The 22730-nt window shown below is 37.1% G+C and overlaps 1 protein-coding gene across 6 annotated transcripts in view; it reads left to right on the forward strand.

Moving 5' to 3' along the window:
• Positions 1-22730, forward strand: part of zmiz2 (zinc finger, MIZ-type containing 2) — a 77528-nt gene that overhangs the window by 7299 nt on the left and 47499 nt on the right. For 5 of the 6 annotated variants that reach the window (XM_055004029.1, XM_055004031.1, XM_055004033.1 and 2 more), the window contains 4 exons: positions 5572-5672; positions 10662-10779; positions 12061-12263; positions 15489-15657. In XM_055004029.1, the coding sequence (XP_054860004.1) occupies positions 5623-5672; positions 10662-10779; positions 12061-12263; positions 15489-15657 (540 nt within the window). In that variant the 5' untranslated portion in view covers positions 5572-5622. The remainder of the gene's footprint in view (positions 1-5571; positions 5673-10661; positions 10780-12060; positions 12264-15488; positions 15658-22730) is intronic. The other variant, XM_055004034.1, reaches the window with a different exon arrangement.

Below are 22730 nucleotides of genomic sequence, written 5' to 3' on the forward strand. Positions count from 1 at the left end.
GAGTGCAGTACTCCACCAAGGCTGCTCATTCCTTGTGTGATTTCCGACAGATAAGTCCCGATAAGTCCGTAGCGGTCGATTTGTTGTAGGATCGCAATCATGTGATCGTCACCAGGCAGCTGACAGTGTTCACTTGCTGTGATAGTTAGTGACTCTGTGCCATTATCAACAACACAGAAATCATGGATCCAGACTATAAGCCGCATCACTGCCAAAATCTAATCACGTGGACTTTGTGTCATTTCTGACCTTCCCTGAAAATCTCATGTAAATCTGTTAATCTGTTTTTGAGTATTGTTGCTAACAGGCAGACAAACCAACGCCGATCATCACATAACTCCGCCACGTTCCTTGGCAGAGTAATAATCTCTAACACAATGTCTTACTGTCTTATGTTTATTTAATTTATTTAACCTTTATTTAACCAGGTAGGTCAGTTGAGAACCAGTTCCCATTTACAGTGACGACTGGCCAAGAGGCAGTTTGTCATTTCAGTTATTTCAGCAATGATGACAAATTTCATTAATACAAATTACAAATTTTGTAATTACCAATGTAATCCATTGGAATAATAAAAGGTAATTTGGATACTTTCGATTATTTCAGAATCAGATGCTGAAAATACTGCAAATTCTGTTCCAGAAAATTGACACAGCGACAAAATTTTGAATTGTCACAAATATCTTTTTGTCTTTATGACTGAACACCAAACGTACGCATGGGTCTGAAAAGCATGATATTTTTAAAGAATTTGCTAAAATGACAGCATTTATCACAGCCAGAAACTGAAAATAGAACGACTCATTGGATTTTTGACTTTCTGATGCTCTTTGAACCCGATGTGTTCTGTCAGAAACATCAACAAATCTAAGCTTAAAATTGTGGTATGCCAAATCAAAATCACATTATTCTACAAGTCTCATTTAAAAGTTTGCCAAAAATAAAGTTGTGTGGCATTACCACGATAAAAAGATATTCTGCAGTTGTCTGTGCAATTGTGAAGCCATTAGTGATTTAGCTGTCATTTGACAAAAATTCTATGATTATTTGGCTGAACTGCAGGCTGTGTTCTCAAAGTACAGAGAAGAGAGAAGAATTAACAATTAAAAATCTAAGTGGGTCATTACATATCATTTCATCAAGTGGTCCCCGCCTGACCCTCTCAGATTTTTCTAAATTTTTACACACTTATAGAACATTATATATGATGGAAAAATCTAAAATTTCAAGGCATCATTGTAAAGAGTTCCAAAGTTATGACCATTTAAAGTAGGTACGGGGTACCCTAAAATTGTGACCAAAATTAAGACTTGAAATTTTCGGCTATTTTCAGGCTTCTATAACTTCTGAACAAAAAGAGCTAAAGGTCTGAAATTTTCAGGATCATTTCATAGGAATCCATAGTCCTAAGAAATGTGAAAATATTTACTTAAAATTTATAATTGCATGTTACAGAGAATGACAAAGTTGAGATTTTATCCATCGTGAACTTGTAAAATGCTACTTTTGGCCACCTGTTACACAAAAACTAATCATCCTATTCATTAGAAATTTTATGTGCTGTATCTTGGCTACCTAGGGAATGGATCTCTGTAAAATACAGGTCCTATGTTATGTATGATATATAAACAACTAAAAATCAAAAATATCTGTCCGACCTTTGGATTCAAAGGTCAATATCAGCATGTGGGATAGGTAGTATCACAAAGTAAAAGACACTGTGTGAAAGTACAGGAATTGCCCTAAATTTTGACACCAAGCACAACTTGCTTCTATAAATCCCTCTATGTTAAATGTTCCAATTAAATATGCATGTTTTCACCCCATATTTTAGCCATATATAACAGAAAATTTGGTGATTTTCAAGTGTTCAAATGTATATATTGCCGAGTAAAGAAGATATTAAGTACTTACAAATTTTCAAGAATATTTTGCAAAGTTGGTTCAGTTATGTCTTTTCAGAATTTTTTGAACAGTTCAGAAACCTTCTTTTCTGCATCCTGGCTAAGTTTATACTGATGACCCGTTGGTGTCATCAAGTCCGCAATTTGAGTAAGGATATGGTCTGTTGGCACCCAACACTGGTTTGTCCTTCCTCTGCAATAAATACATTTGAACACTTGAAAATCACTAAATTTTCTGTTACATAACTACTAAAATATGGGGTGAAAACTTGCATATTTAATTGGAACATTTAACATAGAAGGATTTATAGAAGCAAGTTGTGCTTGGTGTCAAAATTTAGGGCAATTCCTGTACTTTCACACGGTGTCTTTTATTTTGTGATACTACCTATCCCACATGCTGATATTGACCTTTGAATCCGAAGGTCGGACAGATATTTTTGATTTTTAGCTGTTCATATATCATACATAACATAACATAGGACCTTTATTTTACAGAGATCCATTCCCTAGGTAGCCAAGATACAGTACATAAAATTTCTAAAATGCTACTTCTAAAAGTAGCATTTTAGAATTTCGCAATGGATTAAAATCTCAAATTTGTTATTCTCTGTAACATGCAATTCTAAATTTTAAGTAAATATTTTCACATTTCTTAGGACTTTGGATTACTAAGAAATGATCCTGAAAATTTCAGACCTCTAGCTCTTTTTGTTCAGAAGTTATAGAAGCCTGAAAATAGCTGAAAATTTCAAGTCTTAATTTTGGTTGCAATTTTAGGGTACCCCCTACCTACTTCAAATGGTCATAACTTTGGAACTCTTTACAACTATGCCTTGAAATTTTGAGTTTTTCCATCATATATAATGTTCTATAAGTATGTAAAAATTTAGAAAAATCTGAGAGAGTCAGGTGGGAAATTTTCTTAAAATCTGTTGATTTCATATGGAATGACCCAAGTGGTAAAATATCTATAATATGTAGAGTTGCTATTTTTATCCTATATAGTTTTTTTCAATTTTTGCAAAATACATTAAAGAAACAATGCTTTTTATTGAATTAAAGTAAGCTAATTAACCTTAAATTTATGGTATTTTCACTGTCATACAAGACTTTTGTCTCATTCTTGCCATGGTTTCAAAATGTAAAGATATTCAGAAGAAAAGGATTAAATCATCAAATCTGACAATTTTTCACAGTTTTGCTTATAACTGATATTTTGATAATCAAACCGGGTTTCTGTTGATCCAACAAACCCTGCAGCTCTGACATGCAGACAAAGACAAGGTGACATTGCACCATCAAAATGTAGACACACAAAGATTGTCTTAATTACAGACCTCCAAAAAAGGGTCATAACACATTGTAGGGCCACAACACATGGAAAACAGATACATTTGGTTCATATAATAACACTTTCATGTTTATCTGCCACTTTCCCTCCTTTATTACCAGACGTTTTCTTTATCTCCATCACATTTCTCATCCCTGCTCCAGTGCCGCTTGCCTCCCACCTCCCACTGATGATTTTCTTTATCTGACGGTTGCCAACTGACATGCTAATTTCCCAACATCAGAGCCTTGAACATCCCCTCCCCCGTTTCTTCTCTCTGGGTTCCTTTTTGCACTTAACAGATTTGGGTCAGACACCCCACGTCTTGTATGAAAAGAGAGAGGAGGGGTGTTGTTGCTCACATCACGTGGCCACGATACCTGAATTCCCTCCTATCAAAAGGTATCGTCAGCCTCCAGACAGTAGTTTGTAACTTCCATCACAGCTGAGCAGCAAAACCACACAAAAGGGGGGTGTAAGATGTCTGACTTCATCACATGCTGAAATTGAACACAGGCAGCACAGAGTGTACCTGTGGAGGAATGATTGAGACTCTCTGTTCTCTCTCTCACAGTCTCTTCACTCTTTTGACCTCCGCTTCTTGACATCTCTTCTTCTTCTTTCCTCTTCATCCCACTCCTTGCCTGTCTGTTCTTTTCTTATCCTTTCCTTCTTACCTCTCAGCTACCGCAATCACACTGACAGCCAAAACACCAGAGGCGCTCAATCAACCCTCGACTGACCCTTTGCTCCTGCAGCTGCTGGCTGCATTATTTTGCGAGGGCTGAATTCCGTTTCATGTAAAGACGAAGCTGATAAGAGAGAAGCTCTCCAGTGTTTCCCAAAGCCCAAGATGACAAATATCTTGTCACAACCCAGAGATATGTTATTGTATCTACCCTCAGATGTGCATCGTTTTGGATAAAAGCATCTTCTAAATGAGATTATAGATATTCAATTTACTAACATAGAGGAGAAGAGAAGCCAGAAAATATTCACATTTAAGAAGCTGCAGTCAGAGAATTTCAATGATTTTTCTTTAAAAAAAAAAAATGACATAAACCAATCAGTTATCAAAATAGTTTTTGACTGATTAGTTAAGTAAATTAATCAATCCATTGATTAATCATTGCAGCATTAACATTCATTACATATGGAATCTACAGCCAACAGAACTTGAACAGAACAGGGAAAAAAATATATATGTGTGTGTGTGTGTGTGTGTGTGTGTTTTGTTTTTTTCTAAGTAATTACATATTTTTGATTATTTGATTTGTTGATTTAGGTTTTCAGTGTGGGGATGCAATTAACAATTATTTTTGTAATTTATTTTAATTTATGCTCATAAAATTACAGTTGATTAGCAAAAACTCCTTAGAGTAATTAAAGATATCACCTTGAAAAGTTTTTTGTACATATGCCACTGATGGGTTCTCCTGCCTTAGAATGCGCAGGAGAACAAATATTATCAAAAATATCTATAATGCTTAAATATGAGACTCCAATAAATAAAACAGGTTTAAAATATGTTTACTTAAAAAAATTTTCTTTTTTTCGGATGAGCTGATGATTTCCTTTCTTCTGGTTAAATCCTCTTTGGGGGTGCCAAAAAATTGCCTGTGATGTCTTCAGATCCCTTGTTTTGGCAGATGCCTTGAGCAGCCCAAAAATATTCAGTTTATTGTAAAATCCTCACATTTTAGAAATTACAAACAACCAATATTTGACATTTTGGCTTTTAAAGGTGCTCATTCAAGTATCAGAATGATTACTCAAGTACTAATTGCAGATCTGATCATTTTTTTATGTCTGCAATAAATTTTTGTTCGCTAAAAATACAGGAGGACACAAAGATCACAGTAATACAAAAAATGTAAAGATGATTCGTCTTGGCAGCAAACAAGTATGTGTGTGTGCGTGTTGTGGAGTGATTGTATGTCGGTGTGCTGAGAGGAGAGTGTGCCTCTTCACATCTCTGTTCTCTTAAATTCCTTTTGAAATCAGCAAACTATATTTAGCTCGCAGCACCCTCCCCCTCCTCTGAGAGGTATCAGAGCTACACAGTCAGCGATAGGCTAACGTTTTGATGTGCACAGTCCACACACATGCACACAGATTAAAGTGAGTGGCTCAGAGTGGGAGGGCACTCTGTCTTTGTGCACACAATGTGGGCTGTAGTGATGATAAATTGTTGCTGTGCAGCAAATGAGCTGTGAGTAGCCTATGTGCCTTTTTATATGTGTGTGTGTGTGTGTGTGTGTGTGTGTGTGTGTGTGTGTGTGTGTGTGTGTGTGTGTGTGTGTGTGTGTGTGTGTGTGTCTTTCTGTCTCTTAGGGCTGCCACTTAAGGACAGTGGGGGCTCTCTAATGATCCGCCGTTCATCCGATGAACCCCCTTAACTCCATGAAACCCTCCCTGCCTCCCACTCCACAAAGGTATACACACACAGACAGACACACTGTGGTGACATTAACCTCAGTTTCTTCATGTGAGCCACCTCACCTGCTCTGCCCAGCATATATTACACCGCAGTTGTTCAAATTGAATAATTCCTTCTGTCGTTTTTAAGCGAAAATGCCAAATATTTGATGAGACATTACAGTATATTGACATGCTTTGAATTTTGGATCTCACACATCTTAAGAACTTAATTTCATGAAAATTTTATCTGTGCCTCCCATCTGACCCCCTCAGAATTCAATGATTACTTTTGCAACAAGAAAAGCACTCAGAGAGCGTAGTACTCCGTCAAGGCTGCTCAGTGGTTGTATCATTTCCGATGGCTGAAATCTTGAAAAAAGTCGTTACAGAAATCACGGCAACATAGAATGTGGCCATTTAATATAGATGTACCCACAAATAAATTGACCTTGCGGTGAGCACAGGCGTGTGTTATGCATGTGTCCGTTATGTACAGATACCAAATCATGTGACCTATATATGTAGCCGGCGGCGGGAATTGATGAGACTTGGAAACACCCCCACAATTTAATCAATTGTTCCTTGTATCATTTCCGACAGATAAGTCCCAATTAGTCCGCAGCAGTCAATTTGTGGTAGGATCACAATCATGTGATTGTCAGCAGGCAGTTGGTCCTTGTGTCATTTCTAGCCTTCCCTGAAAATTTCATTTGAATTTTTGTTTCAAACTGAATATTACAGCCCCTTGAAATACAAAAGGGTGGGTCGAAATTTACTTTTTTAAGTATTTCTGAACCCTCATAATTTCATAAGTACAGCAGATAGACATATGATTTTCAGAATTTTCAGGGCTGAAAATCACATTTGAAAATATGTGACCACATAAAATTTACATCCACTAAAAGCTGTTTTTTGTTCAGTGTGATTTTCTTTTTTCTATGCCAGAATCATGGGATATATTGTCGTTTCAATTGCAAAACTGCAGCAGTTTAATATCTATGACATAGTCATGGAAACAATCATTGGTACCCTGGATGTGTTTCTGTTCTCTGATCATTCACCGGGGAAAATGTAGTATGTATGTGTGTAATTAGTAATGTAATCCTTTGGATTATAAAAATCTGACTTTATCTAACTGTGCTTTGGTATTATTTTTTGCACTGCACGAAAATCAAAAAGTAAAAATATTACACCTTATGCTTCACAAAATGGAGGTAACTACAAAATTTAAGGTTCTCACAAGTATTCTGTTTTCTCTTGGACTTTCTGAACCCCAAAAGGCACTAGCAGGTTTGAAAAGCATTTTATGTTTTATAAAATTACTAAATTTACACAATTTATCAAAATTAGCTGTTTAAAAACGGAATCATTGGATTTCATTAAAAACATTTTTTTAACCCTTAGCCGTGGTTGCACTGTTTCCATAGAGGTGCGGGACTTTATATTGCAGTAAAAAATGAGCACATAATAATGGTCAGTTACATAGTTCACATATGTACACACATTCAAATGTAATGATATCTTAGATTCGTGTTAATGTATATTTTCAGGCATACAGACCCTTTGCAAAAAATTAGAATACCATGGAAAAGTTTATTTCTTTCCATAATTCCATTCAAAAAAATTAATCTTTCATAGATTATAGATTCAGAGCCCCAATTTAAATGATTTCAAGTATTTATTTGCTTATTTTTACATAATTTGGGCTTCCAGCTCATAAAACCCATGAAAACAGGAATTCAAAAAATTAGAATACTGTGAAGAAATCACCATTTCCTTCTCAGTTTTTGCAGAAAACAAAGAAAGAAATTAGGATCACATCAAATCAATCAAAATATGGTACTTTTCAAAACGATATGTCAATCTTCAATACTTGGTTGGGAATCCCTTTGCCTTAATCACTGCCTTGATGTGCCATGGCATTACCTGGGAGTTATGGAAGCCCAGATTTCCTTGATGCTTGCTGTCAGCTCTTCTTTGTTTTTGGGTCTAGTGCCCCTCATTTTCCTCTTGATATTACCCCATAGATTCTCAATGGGGTTTAGGTCTGGCGAGTTGGCTAGCCAGTCAAGCACTGTGATGGCATGGGCATCAAACCAGGTTTTGGTGCTTCTGGCAGTATGGGCAGGGGCCAGGTCCTGCTGGAAGATGAAATCTGCATCTCCATACAGATCCTCAGCAGAAGGAATCATGAAGTCCACCAAAACATTCTGGTAGACTGTTGGGGTGACCTTGGATTTAAGAAAGCAGAGTTTACCAACACCTGCACCGGACATTGCACCCCAAATCATGACTGACTGGATATTTCACACTTGACCTCAAGCAGCTTGGGTTCTGTTCCTCACCCGTCTTCCTCCAAACCCTTGGACCTTGATTCCCGAATGAAAGGCACACTTTACTTTCATCGAAAAAGAGAACCTTGGAACACTGGCCAGCAGTCCAGTCCTTCTTCTCCTTGGCCCAGTTGAGATGCTTCCTACGTTGGCTCAGGCTCAGAAGTGGCTTGACACGAGGAACCTGATAGTTGTAGCCCATCTCCTAGATGCGTCTGAATGTGGTGGTTTTTGAAGCTGTGACTCCTGCCTCATTCCACTCTCTCCCGATCTCTGCCAGATTCTTGAATCTTCTCTGTCTGATAATCCGCTGAAGCCCACGGTCATCTCTTTTGCTGGTGCATCTTCTCCTACCACATTTTGCCCTTCCGCTAGACTTTCCATTGATATGCTTGGACACAGCACTCTGTGAACAGCCAGCCTCTTTAGCTATGAACTTTTGTGGCTTACCCATCCTATGGAGGGTATCAGTGATGGTCTTCTGGCCAGTTGTCAAGTCTGCAGTCTTCCCCATATTGAACCAAACTGAGACAATTGAACCAAACTGAAACAATTTAATGACACCTGGGGAAACCTGTGCAGGTGCTCTGAGTTTAGTAGATGATTAGTGTGTGACACTCAGTTTAAAACATTCATGCCCTGCAAAATTTGGGCTGATTTCTTCACAGTATTCTAATTTTTTGAATTCTTGTTTTCGTGGGTTTTATGAGCTGGAAGCCCAAATTATGTAAAAATAAACAAATAAATACTTGAAATTGTTTGAATTGTGGGCCCTGAATCTATAATCTATGAAATTTTTACTTTTTGAATGGAATTATGGAAATAAATAAACCTTTCCATGGTATTCAATTTTTTTGGAAAGGGTCTGTATATAATTTAAAATAAACAACTTTCAACTATTTGGTGGTCACTCTGAAGGCCTAGTCCGTATGTCCTTATTGTGATTGCAGTAATGCCTGACAAAATCAGCATACCTGCAGGTTAATGACTACAGCTGTGATCACTGAGTAAGTTGGAAACAGCAGAAAGTTGTGGCCACAGATCCTCTGAATGTGACTGAACAGCTGGAGACACAGCTGGTGACCCTGATCAGTGTCAGTCCTTCAACCTCCACTCTGTCTCCTCTTGCTCTCTGTGCTCCCCTGTGCTGTGTTTTTATACAGCCGTCTGGCACAACAGAATAAGTATGTAGTGATTTTAATGCAAGCCCATAAACACTACAGGTAAACAAGTTATTCCCAGTAAAATCGTTTGTATAGCCTGTTTGGAAATATAATCACCAACAGGCAAACTGTAGTCCTGTCTGCTAAAGCTGGAGGAATGCTAATTCTTGATTCCTGGAATTTCAGCTACACAGACAGCTTCATCTTATCTGCCGACACTTGTCATTCCTTGATCTTAAACAGGCTTTCTAGGGAAATAGCTTAGAGATTTTTTTCATTCATTAAACCTTTATTTATACAAAAAAAAATGATCATGGTGCACTGCAAAGAATGTTTGAGCTCAGCAAAATAAAATGTACGCAAATGTTTGCATAAATTTTTTGAATTATGACAACCTCTAATGAAGTTCAACTTACAAACTTCACTGTTAGGGGTATTCGTTTTCCCACTACAAACAAAGGTGTTTTTAATTACCAGTCTTAACTGTCTGAAGTCGTCCAGGCATGTTAAGATAGAGGATGGGACTTGAAATCCTGAACTCATGGTGAAGAAAAATTAAGTTACCAAGCCAAGTTCATTGTGTTACTTTAACTTGGAATTTAGTTTTAAATCGACTAAACACAGAAATCTGAGTTGCAATTACTCATAATAATAAGGTGATACAATTACCAACAATTCTATCAGCCCAACTAAATAGTGGGGATATGAAGGGCTGATGGAATCCCACAACTTCGGAATTCTGAGAAAATGTCCATCTTTCCAGTTTGTTTGACTAGCTTTACCTCAAAAATTTACTGATTTACAAATGAAAATAAATGAATGAATTCCATCGAACAGGTTTCTCACGATTGTAGATCCTTGAAACTGTTAAAAGAATAAATGTTTGTTTTTTTTCCAGCATTTTGGAACCGCCTTCAATAGTTTCACTGAAGCCAAAACAGTCTTTGAGCCTTTTGACTGCTCAGTTTCTTTGCAGTGAGCAATGGAAGGAAAAGCAGCGAGTTGCTAGCTCTCTGACATAACAAGCAGTGGCTGGAAAATGTGGCTGTCGAGAAACAAAAGAACAAAGCAGTGTTGACATAAAATCAACTTAATTTTCTGATCGTTTGACAAAACAAATAATGAAAAATGGACAGTGAAATATAAAAAAACACCTTTGTTATAGAGACAGAGGCTTCAGTCTGCTTTTAAATAATGCCAACAGTGCAGAGGAAGTGGTTTACACAAAGGGAGGAGAGGATAACCTCAACTGTTAGATGAATAAACCACGTTTAGGTTAATCGTTGGATCACCAGAGTAAAGGATGTATTCATGACCTTTTACTCAACACGTCTCTCTGTCTCTTACAGAAACATTAGCTCTAATACGGTGTTGAACACTCAGGAAATCTTAAAACATCTGTGATATTGTGACATTTACCAGTTATTGATATGTACATGAATGCTCTCCCTGCCTCTGCTGAACCTACTCGATCATCCCACTAACTCGACTTCATGTCCTCCTGCAGCAGTGACGGCCCCTTCCTAAATGAGCCAGTCTCCTGGCAACCAGGCACCAATCAGCACGCAGGATCTCTGTCTGTAGTAACCACAGTGTGGGGTGTGACCAATCCCACACACAGCCAGGTAACACATGACTCCTTGTTGGATGCTGTTCTCATCCTGTGTTGTTTTTTTGTAACTGTACATATATCTATATTAGGTTTAGAAATTTGGACTTGTAATCCAAATGTAAAGTTTTTTTTGTTTTGTTTAAAACTGGCTGTAATACTTATTTTTATAATGCATAACCAAATGATAGTAGAGCTACAACAAGTTATCAATTTGTGGAAAACTATTGAAATAATCCCTATCTATTTTGATAATCAATTAGTCATTTTTAAATTTAAAAAAAATCTCTGGTTGTAGCTTTTTTTGTCTTTTTTTCCCCCCTCCCATGATAGTAAACTGAATGTCTAAAGTTGTGGACAAAACAAGAAATTTGTCATTTTGGGCTTTGGGAAACACTGATCAATATTTTTTTTTTTTAACATTTTTTTATATTTCTGAGACCAAACAACTAATCAGTTAATCGAGAAAACGTTTTACGAAATGAAGTTGCAGCCTTAAGCACAAGCAAACGAAAAATACACAATTCATCATCATTATTTGCAGCCCCAATGAACATTATGTTGTAATAGATTTTATCTAAATTTTAATTAATTATGAGTTTTCAACTTATCCTGAATGGTTGGGCTCACTTCCACCGTGTAACCACCACGACAGCACTCTATTATAATAATCTTCAGTAGCTCCATAAAATTATAGAAAACTGTCACAAATTTTTCATCATTTCCCACACACACATCCAAAAATCTCTTGTTTTGTCTGACAGACAGCCCAAAACTGAAAAATATTTATGGGAAAAGCATTTTATCTTTACATTTACAAAGTTAGATGATGCAAAGTTTCCATTCAGCATGGCTTCAGTAAATATACCAAAGTTATTATACATACAAATCCTTTGGTTCTAAAGGGATCAAGGGGGAACCTTTTTCAGATTTGATTGATTTTTTTTTTTTCATGGGATGACTCCACTTTTTGTTGCAGTCTGACCAATACATTGAGCTAAATCCACTGGCTGTTATATTTATCTTGTGACTGAATTTCTGAATAAGCACCTCAAACTGCTTTCAAAGGTCACACCTACACTTTACTTCACAGTGAGGAGGAGTGAGCTGCAGTTTGAGTGTAATTCTCAAAACTTGGATAAATTCTGTTAAATTTCAAACAAAAAGCAATGCATGTTTCATCTGACTTGAACTTTTTAGGAGTATAAAATCAACCCAGTTAAACTTTCTGTGTTAGCGTACCACTTCGTGGTCTATAAGAGTTTTCAGTGATAACCTCTCTGTGTTTCCTGTGTAGGTGTTTTGTGCACCCATGGGCCCTGGTGAGAGCTCTGGCAGTCACATGATGCCCGGTGGCAGCCCTGGTATGGCTGCCGGCATGGGCTCCCAGTTCATGGGCCAGCAGTCATATGGAGATGCAGTCTCGAAAGGCTATAGCCAACCAGTCATGTACGGACGTCCCAGCGCTGCCTACAACCCAGCCTCCGCCTACGGTGGAAGGTACGTTGCTTTTCTCATGCTGAAATTTGAGCGTTTATGTGTAACTACAAATAAATATAAGTTGGTGTGTTTTAAAGGTACAAAAAATGTATTATTATGTTATATATACAGTACCATTCAAAAGTTTGGGGTCACTTAGAAATGTCCTTATTTTAGAAAGAAAAGCAGTTTTTTTTCAATGAAGATAGCATTAAGCGAATCAGAAATGCAATCTAGAAATTGTTAATGTGGTAAATGACTATTCTAGCTAGAAATGGCAGATTTTTAATGGAATATCTACATAGGGGTACAGAGGAACATTTCCAGCAACCATCACTCCTGTGTTCTAATGGTGCATTGTGTTAGCTAATGGTGTTGAAAGGCTAATTGATGATTAGAAAACCCTTGTGCAATTATGTTAGCACATGAATAAAAGTGTGAGTTTTCAATGAAAAACATGAAATTGTCTGGGTGACCCCAAACTTTTGAATGGTAGTGTATATTTGCAGCCTGTATCATGTTAACACTGTAAAAAAACAGCAGTATCCACGCAGGACAAATATCCACTGTGATCAGTTTGTGTTACCTGTCAATCCATTATTGATTGTAAATGCTGCTGATTATTGACTAAGAAAATAATTCTAAATTCACATCCGTTGCATCCTGCCGTAAATTGTGCTTATTCTTTACAACACCTGTGTGACAGCAGACATAAACACAAAGGACCAGGATTATGTTTGTGCCTATATCGACTGGTTACAAATTGCCTTGGTCCTTTCCAGTCCCAATCTCTGACATCAGATTTGGACATCCCTTAAAAAAAGCGACTTAAGCAAAACCTTTTCACCACTTCAGAAGCAAAATTTCATGAGTTTTCAAGCAGCTTTAAACCCTCAAAAATGTGATTCTCAACACCACAGATCTGATAATTGATAGTTGTGTCCTAACTAACCCCAAACTTTTGAACGGTCGTGTAAGTTATTACATCCAGGCTTTAGGAGATGAATGATGAATAACTACATAATCATGAATATAATTAATTGTAGGGCAAGCCATAAAAAAAGTTTCCAACTCTGAATCAGTTGTTTTTATATGCACAATAACTGTATTTTGCCCTTTTCAATTTGCGTTACTTTTCCCAGCATTTTTTAGACACTCATAATGTCATAAATATAGGAAATAGACGCATGAAATTTTCAGGGCTACAAAACACATTTGAGCTCTGTTAAATCAACCAAATCAACCCTACATCCACTTGAGGTGTCACAATCAAAAGCCAAAATTCAGACTGTTGTTTGTTTAGCATGATTTTATTTATCACAAATTTTGAGTGTCAATATTATAGTTTCATTAAAAAAATGCACCAGTTAATGTCTTTGTTAGAGAGTAATAGAAGGAACCATTGATGGATGTGTTTTCTGTTTCCTGATAATTCACTGGGGAAATCTTTAAAAAGGACATTTTGGGGAACTTTTAAGGGTCCTATCACCATGTGAGCTCAGTGGTTGGTCAAATCAAGTCACATTTTATCTACATTTTGATACCAGACTTATCTTCTATCCATGATTTGAATAGAGACAAGAGACATTTTTCTATTACAGGCATGTTTTCTAATAATTTTAAGGCATAAACATGCAAGCAATATTGACATATTCAAAGATTCTTAATATTTCAGTGAGGCGAGACAGAGCTGGTGTGCTTTGAAGAACTTTTACCATGTAAATGAACATTTTCTTGGTAAATACATCAGACACAGCTTATTATCCAAAGCAGACTAATTTTAAATGTCTAAATGCATGACTAGAGGGGACCTTTAACTGCATTCCCTTGTAACGTTGATTCCCTCCCTCGTTTCTGATTAATGTTATGATGTTGACAGAATAATGAACAAGGCATTATCAGAGGGAGCTAGTTTACAGCTTCTGCCTTCTTGTCAAGTTTTATCTCCAAACACATTTTTAACAGCATGTTACGTGACTTTCTCGCAGATTCCTCAGGGATAACAACAAGAACCTGGCATTAATTTAGTTCGAAAGCTCTTTACCTGTCAGCATCATTGTAAATTACCCTTCAATTATCTGAGGTTCCTCTTCTTTCAGCAACAAACTATTCTTCTGAGGGATAGTTTATTCTCTTTGTGCTTCCATCTGGCCAATCTCCATTTGTTTAATCCCAGTTTTTATTGTTGGATTGAGGGAAGAATTTAGATAAATCCTTTATGCTAATGCTAATGACATCCAGGCACATCACACTCAAACAGGCTTCAGTTGACTTTATAGAATCAATCATACAGAATCTGTCAAGCTTTGTTTGTATGGCAACTTTTTAAAAGTGATAGACACAGGAGGGAAAATATAAATTATGAGACTAATAAACACCAAAATATTAAGACACTTTTAATTAAAGACAAAAAATATATAAAGACAGCCAGCTTCAGACAAATTGACTGCTACAACACTAAAAGATAATAAATGGACAAAGAACAGGGAATATTTGGAAAGACAATACAAACAGTAGGAGAGGCAAGTAAAAAAATCATCAAATAAATAGATTACAGTAAAACTGTAAACAAGTGTTATTAAGGAGTTACTGTCAGAAGACATGTTTGAATTCCCTGCGTCTACATCTATTAATGGTTGTGCTGTTTCCATAGAGGTGCAAGACTTTATATTGCAGTGAAAATTGAGCCCACAGTGAGTGAAAATGTGACACAAGCAAAAAACAACAGCTTGGAGTTCAGAGGGTAAATTCACATCTTCAGTGAAGGACTTTTACCTGTGATGGAGTATTTTTTGTAATGTATTTTTTTAACTGAAGTAAAAGATCTGAGTTATTCCTTCACCACTGTCTCAATCACACATTAAAGCTGACACCCCAGTGGGAATAATGCTCCACGCTTTGACCTTTTTCTGTGAACCAAACAGGGGAGCAATTTACAGAAATTGGTGACATTTCCATGGCACGTGCATGCTTGTGTCTGACTCATAATGAAAGAAAATGAAAACATAAAAGCAAATGACTCTGGTAATTGAACAGTCTTGTATATTTGTACACAGCACCGTGCTGTTTATTGCATGCTGTCACCATGCATGCTGCTTCTGTGGGGTTTTACATCAGCATATGTCAGCGTGGCTGTTCTCGCCCACCTCTCTGACTCACACTGGTGACGAAACCTCACACACTCGTACGCTTGGTTCACTAAGTTCGTTACCCACTCATCTCCCTACCTTCCCCCTCTCCCTGCAGTTACTCTGGTAATAGCGGAGGTGCCGGCATGGGCGTTCGGCCTCCCTCAGACTTCACTCAGGCTGCTGCCGCTGCTGTTGCTGCTGCCGCTGCCACAGCAACCGCCACTGCTACGGCAACTGTTGCAGCAATACAGGAAAAACAGAACCAGGAGCTGAGCTATGGCCAGGTAAACGATCCTGAGGGAAAACACACACCAAGCATAAACAAAGGGAATGAGAAAGCTGCATAGGCCCAGTGCAACCATTTGTTTTAACTTGAGCTTCTACAATCAGTCCATCAATTTCTAAACATCCTATAAAAAATTGTAACATTTTTTGAACACCTTTTCAGATATTCAGATTGCCTACTTTTCTTTGCCACACATGATTGTAAAGTGACTATCTTTGAGACTGGACAAAACCAGGCCTCCACAAGAAAACTCTCCATTAAACTTGATGAAATTTGACTGTGCCGTTTTCACAGTTCATACTGTGTATCTACTGTACACATCTTGTATCTCATATTCACAGTTCATCCTGGTCATGCTGTTGATGCTACCATTTATCCTGATCTTTACTTTACATGTATTGGTCAGTCTCTCTCATTTCAGAGAGAATTGAGGAAATATGTTCCTCCATCATCTCAGATTTTGTTCAGGGTTTGTTTAGATTGTTATGTGGGAGCCAACACAAAATTCTGTCAGTATTTACAATTTTGAAAATTTCATCTGGTTTCAGACCTCTGAATTTTTCTATTCTTACTCGCAAAAAAACAAAGTCATCTGGTTCAGCCATTTTAATTATGTAGCTCCACCATCCCAGATTTTGTTCAGAGTTTATGTACACTACCAGTCAAAAGTTTGGACACACCTTCTCATTCAATGCTTTTTATTTATTTGTATTATTTTCCACATTGTAGATTAATAATGAAGATTAACACTTTTATTTACAACATAATTCCATATGTATTCTTTTATAGTTTGGATGTCTTTAGTATTAATCTACAAAATAGAAAATAATTAAATAAAAACCATTGAATGAGAAGGTGTGTCCAAACTTTTGACTGGTAGTATATATGTTTTAATATACTTTGCCTGAATTTTGAGAATTTCAGATGTTTTCATGCCTGCTTTTTTTGTTGTCATTTTGTTTAGTTTTTTCCCAACTCAAAAAATGTCTTACCTGAGAAGTCTTTTTAAGGGTTTAGTATCTCCAGAAATAAAACTCCTACAGTCATGACATTTGGTGAAGACACAGACAAAATATTTTTCTGCAAAAAAAACTGGCATAGACAGGCATCTTTATCCATCCATCCATTATCTGTACACTGCTTAATCCTCATTTGGGTCGCGGAGGGGCTGGAGTCTATTCCAGCTGACTTAGGGTGAAGACAGGGTTCACCACAAATCATGGGCCAGAGTCTAAGACTTGACCATGTTCAAATGTTAAACGTCTTCAAAAAATCACCAAGAGAAGTCAGCATTTGGAGGCAGCAGGATGTATTGTCGACAAAAATCCAGGAGTAGTTCTTAGCAGCATTAGGTTATCAACAAGCATTAGGTTGCATGTTCTCTCATGTTTTACAGAGAACATGCCCAGACATGTTCAGACTTTGCCTTATTATTTTGAGACAGATTTCATGCATATTATACCTTTATGTATTACGTTTCCATACCCTTCTTTTAAAAATTATATTGCTTTAAATTTACACAATTATGTTTTGAGTTATCTATACCATTTTCTGAAAAGCATATGATTTGTCTTTACACCAAAAATACATGTTTTACTTTATGATCTTCCAGCTTGCATGTGTGTGTGTCCTCCACAGACACACACCCCATACCATCAAAACATCAGTCATTACTAGAATAGTCATCATTATGTATTTTATACATATGTTTTAACTCTGGTCTTCAGTCTAACAGCATTTGACATAATTATATAAACATTTACTTTTAGCACATCGTACCCAAATAATATTACACCACAACATTCACACCTACGGACAATTTAAAATCATCAATAACCTCAGCATGTTTTTGGACTGTGGCAGAAAGCCAGAGTACCCGGAGAACACCCATGCATGCACAGGAAGAACATGTAAGCTCCACGCAGAAAGATCCCGGGCAGGCCAAGATGCGACCCGGGAATCTTTTAGTTGCAAGGCAACAGTGCTAACCACCAACCCACTGTGCAGCCCAGGCATCTGTGTGTTGTCTTTATATATGTAAAGCTACAAGATGCTTCCTCACCAACATGAAGCTTATTTTGCCTTATCTAATGTTGCTACACATGAACTTGAAATGAACACTGAACGCATCACAGTCAATCTCATGTTTATTTGATCACATAAAGGCAACTGCTGTAACAACAAGACAAGTGAAACAGGAGATCAATGCTGTACTAAAAAACAAGAGAAAACAATGCGTAAGAGTCATCATTCCTCACTTCATTTGTCTTTCATTTATTTGCAGTGCGGAAGTTTTCAAAAGCCATTTCAATGTCTCTGCTGGTTCTAAGTTCACATTTATATTTTCTTCCCCTCCTCACAGTAGATAGGTCTGGGATGGTGACACAACATACAGTGTTTCACCAACAGACATCATCAGATGGAGGACACTTGAACAACACTACTGTCCCACTTCTATGTGTGAATTTTCTTTGTCGGTGGTGAATCCCAGGCAATAACATCAAACACACGGCCTACGTCATTTAAGTAACCTCCATCTGATATCTGTTGGGTGCAAATAGTATAGTATAATAACATATAGTAAAGTACATGGTATGTTCTGTGACCATCTAATTTCCAAACTACAATGAGAAAGAGAAAACAGTACTAGCTTAACATTAAGACACATTGCTTGTTCTGTTTATATATTTGGTGTGTTCATGCAACACTGTTCATTCTGTAAATATCTAATCATACTGTATATATCCATATCCATATACTATATGGATCATATATCTTGGATACTCATGTTTTGCATACTTGCATGCACTTGCATTTATACTGTTCATACTGTTAATAATGCTCATACAGTATATATCTTAGGACATCCATATTGCCCTAAAATCTTTCCACTTAGACATTTTACATTGGACTAAACTTTAAATGCTCTTTTGCACTTCTAACTTACTAATATAGTTTAAGGGCACCCTGACAGCCTCAGCGCTGACTCATGGAGGTAGATGGATGCACTTTACATCCACACTCACATCCCTTATCCTTCTTGGTTACCGCTTCAGTGAATTCAAAGCTTTGTGATTTCTGTTAGGTATAAGCTCATATTTTCCTTTATTTTTAAGTCACACAATATTCCACAATCATGTTTTTGGTATTGTCCAATATTCAGACAATATCCCTTGCACAATACTGAAAAGATACCACTACTGCTGAGCCATTCCAGAGTTGGAGGACATTTGGGCTTCAAAATTTTTGAAAAATACACCTTCTCTTTTACAGTTTTCTGCTACATATTCATCAGTAATAGGTAATGAACTATCAAAGGCTTGATTGGCTCAGCCTACACATCAATGGTTAAATTTATATTCCATGTTTTCATTGTTGTTTGCTAACCTTACTCTAATCACAGTAGCAGGGTTGCTAATCCATGCTGATGTTAGCTTTTTCTCAGGAGTAGAAGCTAGATATTTAGCTAGCTGTTACTGCTGACCAAGAGGACAAACTTACTGATGGAAAAAAATAAAAAGAATTTGTCTTATCCTCATAATATGAGGCAGAGTGAGACATTCAATCAAGGCTGACAATGTTAAGAAAATACGAAAAATAGAAGAGAGGACATAGCTTTGCTCCACACATTATTTTGGAAAACTGATGATGTTAATTCCAGCGTATCATGTGATTCACTGTTTTCTTCTTCTACTCGCTAAAAAGGTTATGCTAACAGGGTTGTGTTGATGTTGTGGGACACACATTCCATGCATAATAATTAGTACTTAAAATATTATGTTGATTAAATAAAAATGTTCCCCCAATGACAAGAGACATTAATGAAAAAAATAGTGCTAAGAAAAGGAGATTTAATTTTAACTGTTTTATTTGAGATTCAATTTGGTCATCATTCGGGATGAGAATAGAGAAAAATGGTATGGTAAATCCAGACTTATTTGGTATTTTAAAAAATATTTTCAAACATTCCTTTCTCCTAGTTTTTTAAAAATTTGGTCTCAGGACAAGTAAATTTACACAACTGCATGTTTTAGTATTTTGTACATGGGCTATTTGAAATTTGATGGGTGGGACGTAAAATATCCTCTAATTCTGGAATGACCCTGCCAGCTTTTAATGGTGAGATACAAAATGTATTTTTTCTTTGATAATAAGGCTAATATAACAATCTGGAGATATTTACATATTAAATCATGGAAGATTTGGATAGTCTAGAAAAGAAACAGATGCAACATGTATGGCTTTCCCTTATAATGACCAAGACAGAAGGGCAAAAGTAAAGGTACTGGCAGTGAAAAGCTGAAAGTAGTGTTAGGCTTCCACATATATCCACATATATAACCACAACATCGATTCCTTGGCCAGCCCTTGCATCTTTGCTTCATGTCATACCCCCTTCTAAGATGATATTTCCTGTCTGCATTTCCACTGCAACTATCAATAAAGGCACAAATGCAAAACAATAATATAAAAAGGTTGTAAATTGAGCCTGGGGCAAAGTGGAGTGTGCACAGTACAATGGAGAGTCATCTTGTGCATCCTTCTTGACAAAAACACTCCTATATAGACAGATGAGTATCACTCAAATGGCTCATATTTTTAAAACACATTTTCTATTGAAGACAGTGCTGTGCAAAGGTTTTAGAGTACCGTATTTTCCGCACCATAAGGCACACCGGATTGTAAGACGCAGTCTCAATTACGGGGTCTATTTCTGTACTTAAGCCATACATAAGGCACACCGTATTATAAGGCACATGCTAAAACAAGGTAACGGAAGCAAAACAGTGAGTTTGGTTGAACTTTATTCTACTACGTATTTAAAAATACACTCACATTATTTTTTGATCAATCTTTTGTCACAAATCCATTGAAGTCCTCATCTTCTGTATCTGAATTGAACAGCTGGGCAATTTTGCCGTCAAACATGCCGGGTTCCCTCTCGTCATTGTCGGAGTCAGTCTCGTTGCCGGGTGGCTGTTCAGCAATGATGCCAGCTTTCGCGAAAGCTCGGACGACAGTCAAAGCAGATACCTTAGCCGAGGCATCCACAATCCATTCACATGTGGTGGCGTAACTCACCCGGCGCTGCCTCCCAGTCTTAGAAAAGGTGTTTTCGCCATCTCTCATCCATCACTCCCACGACGCTCACAACTTCACTTTGAACGCCCTGTTTACACCAATGTCCAGTGGTTGGAGTTTTTTTTGTTAATCCTCCCGGAATGATGGCGAGCTCCGAATTCATTTGCTTCACTTGGTTTTTCACAGTAGCGGTGATATGGGCGCAGATTTTGGAACTCAGTGCACACATAAGGCGCACCGGGTTAAAAGGCGCACCGTCGATTGTTGAGAAAATTAAAGGCTTTTAAGTGCGCCTTATAGTGCGGAAAATACGGTATTTCATTGCACTGAAGTATACAAGCATTAGATACTACAAATGAATATCCTTGCTGGACTTTCACTTCATTTTTGCTACAAGTTTCTTTTGATTTGTTTGTACAAGGATTCTGAAGCTTCTTACTTTCTAAGAGTCTGCTAACTCATAACTCAAAGTTTAGGAGATTTCTTAAGAGTGTTTTTTCAAACTTTTATACATCCTGGCCCTGTTTTGCAGTCGTGATGTTTGGTTGCAGGACTGTGGGAGAGGTGCAAAGCAAACACTGGTTTTCTGCTGCTTGCACAGATCCATGACACATGCTTCTTATTAACAGCAGAGACAGCAAATAATTTGACATAGCTGTCTCCTGTCAGACTATTTATTTTATGAACTACTTATCTGCATAATGAGTCACTGTAGCAGCTCAGCAAACAGTTTCCAGCTGAATTGAAAAGTAAATACAGGCCATACAACATCAAGCAATTTAATATGCATGTTTGCAGACATTGCCATGTCTTTACTTATTTTATTTTATTGATTAAAAAAACACCATACAAATTAATTCCAGGGTGGAGAAAATGCATTTATCAACTTTTATTAACTATAAAATTACTTGTTTTTCTGCCGATGTATTGTAGATCTCGACAGGTTACGAGCCAGGAGGTGGCGAGCCGGCAACAACGTGCACAGGACTGTGATTTTGTTAACCATCTAAACCTCCAAACCTGTCGGCGAGTTTGAAAGGGCCTAAATTATTCTATTTATGAGAACCAGAAAGTATAAAAATAGAAGCGTAGGATTTTCAACCTTCTAACGGTCCATGAGTTACATACATCCAATGTGTAGGTCTACTGGGTAATCAATCATATTGAAACATAAATTGGGATTTTTCATCAAAATCACTTTATTCTACTTGCCTCATTTAAAAAAATACAGTGTTTGCATGAGACTACATGTTTATTACTCCGCCAATGAGAGACTCGGCAGAGTTTTGTGACGATTGCAGTTGGTTTGTCTGCCTGTCTCTCTGTTAGCAACATTACTCAAAAACGGACTATTGGGTTTGGATGAAATTTTCAGGGAAAGTCACAAATGACACAATGTCCAATTGATTAGATTTTGGCAGTGATGTGGCTTATAGTCTGGATCCACAAATTTTTTAAGGATTTCAGCCGTTGGAAATGATGCGACTGAGCAGAGTTGGCAGAGTACTGCGCTCTGAGTGCTTCTCTAGATTGTTTTTGGAAACTAACCAAAGAAATCCAAATTAACCTCTTGACGCCTGTTGTTGCAAATTCGCAACATAACACTTTGATTTAGACTGCAGCCGAGATAGCATATCCATTCCCCCAATGCCAGCTTTTGCATATTCAGTATGTGTGTCGGAACCTTTTGCAACCACTGGTTTCTTGTAGGACCGGTAGGAGTGGGACCTAATTAATATGTATCTGTTATTATTATATATCTGTTCTATGTGTAATAGACAAATTAACAATCTCCACTTATTTTAGCATCAGCTGGAAAGCAAAAACGCGCAAAAATTAAAAAAAAAAATTTAATTGTAAATAAATTCAGGCGTCAAGGGGTTAAGTTTTTTTTAAATGATTTATAGCATTAAAACTTTGTCATGAGGCATAGAGGACATTTCTGAGTTCCCTGTACCACTATTTGTTGTGCTGTTTCCATAGAAATGC

This window comes from Amphiprion ocellaris, chromosome 17 (assembly GCF_022539595.1).
Source record: "Amphiprion ocellaris isolate individual 3 ecotype Okinawa chromosome 17, ASM2253959v1, whole genome shotgun sequence".
NCBI classification, from domain to species: domain Eukaryota; kingdom Metazoa; phylum Chordata; class Actinopteri; family Pomacentridae; genus Amphiprion; species Amphiprion ocellaris.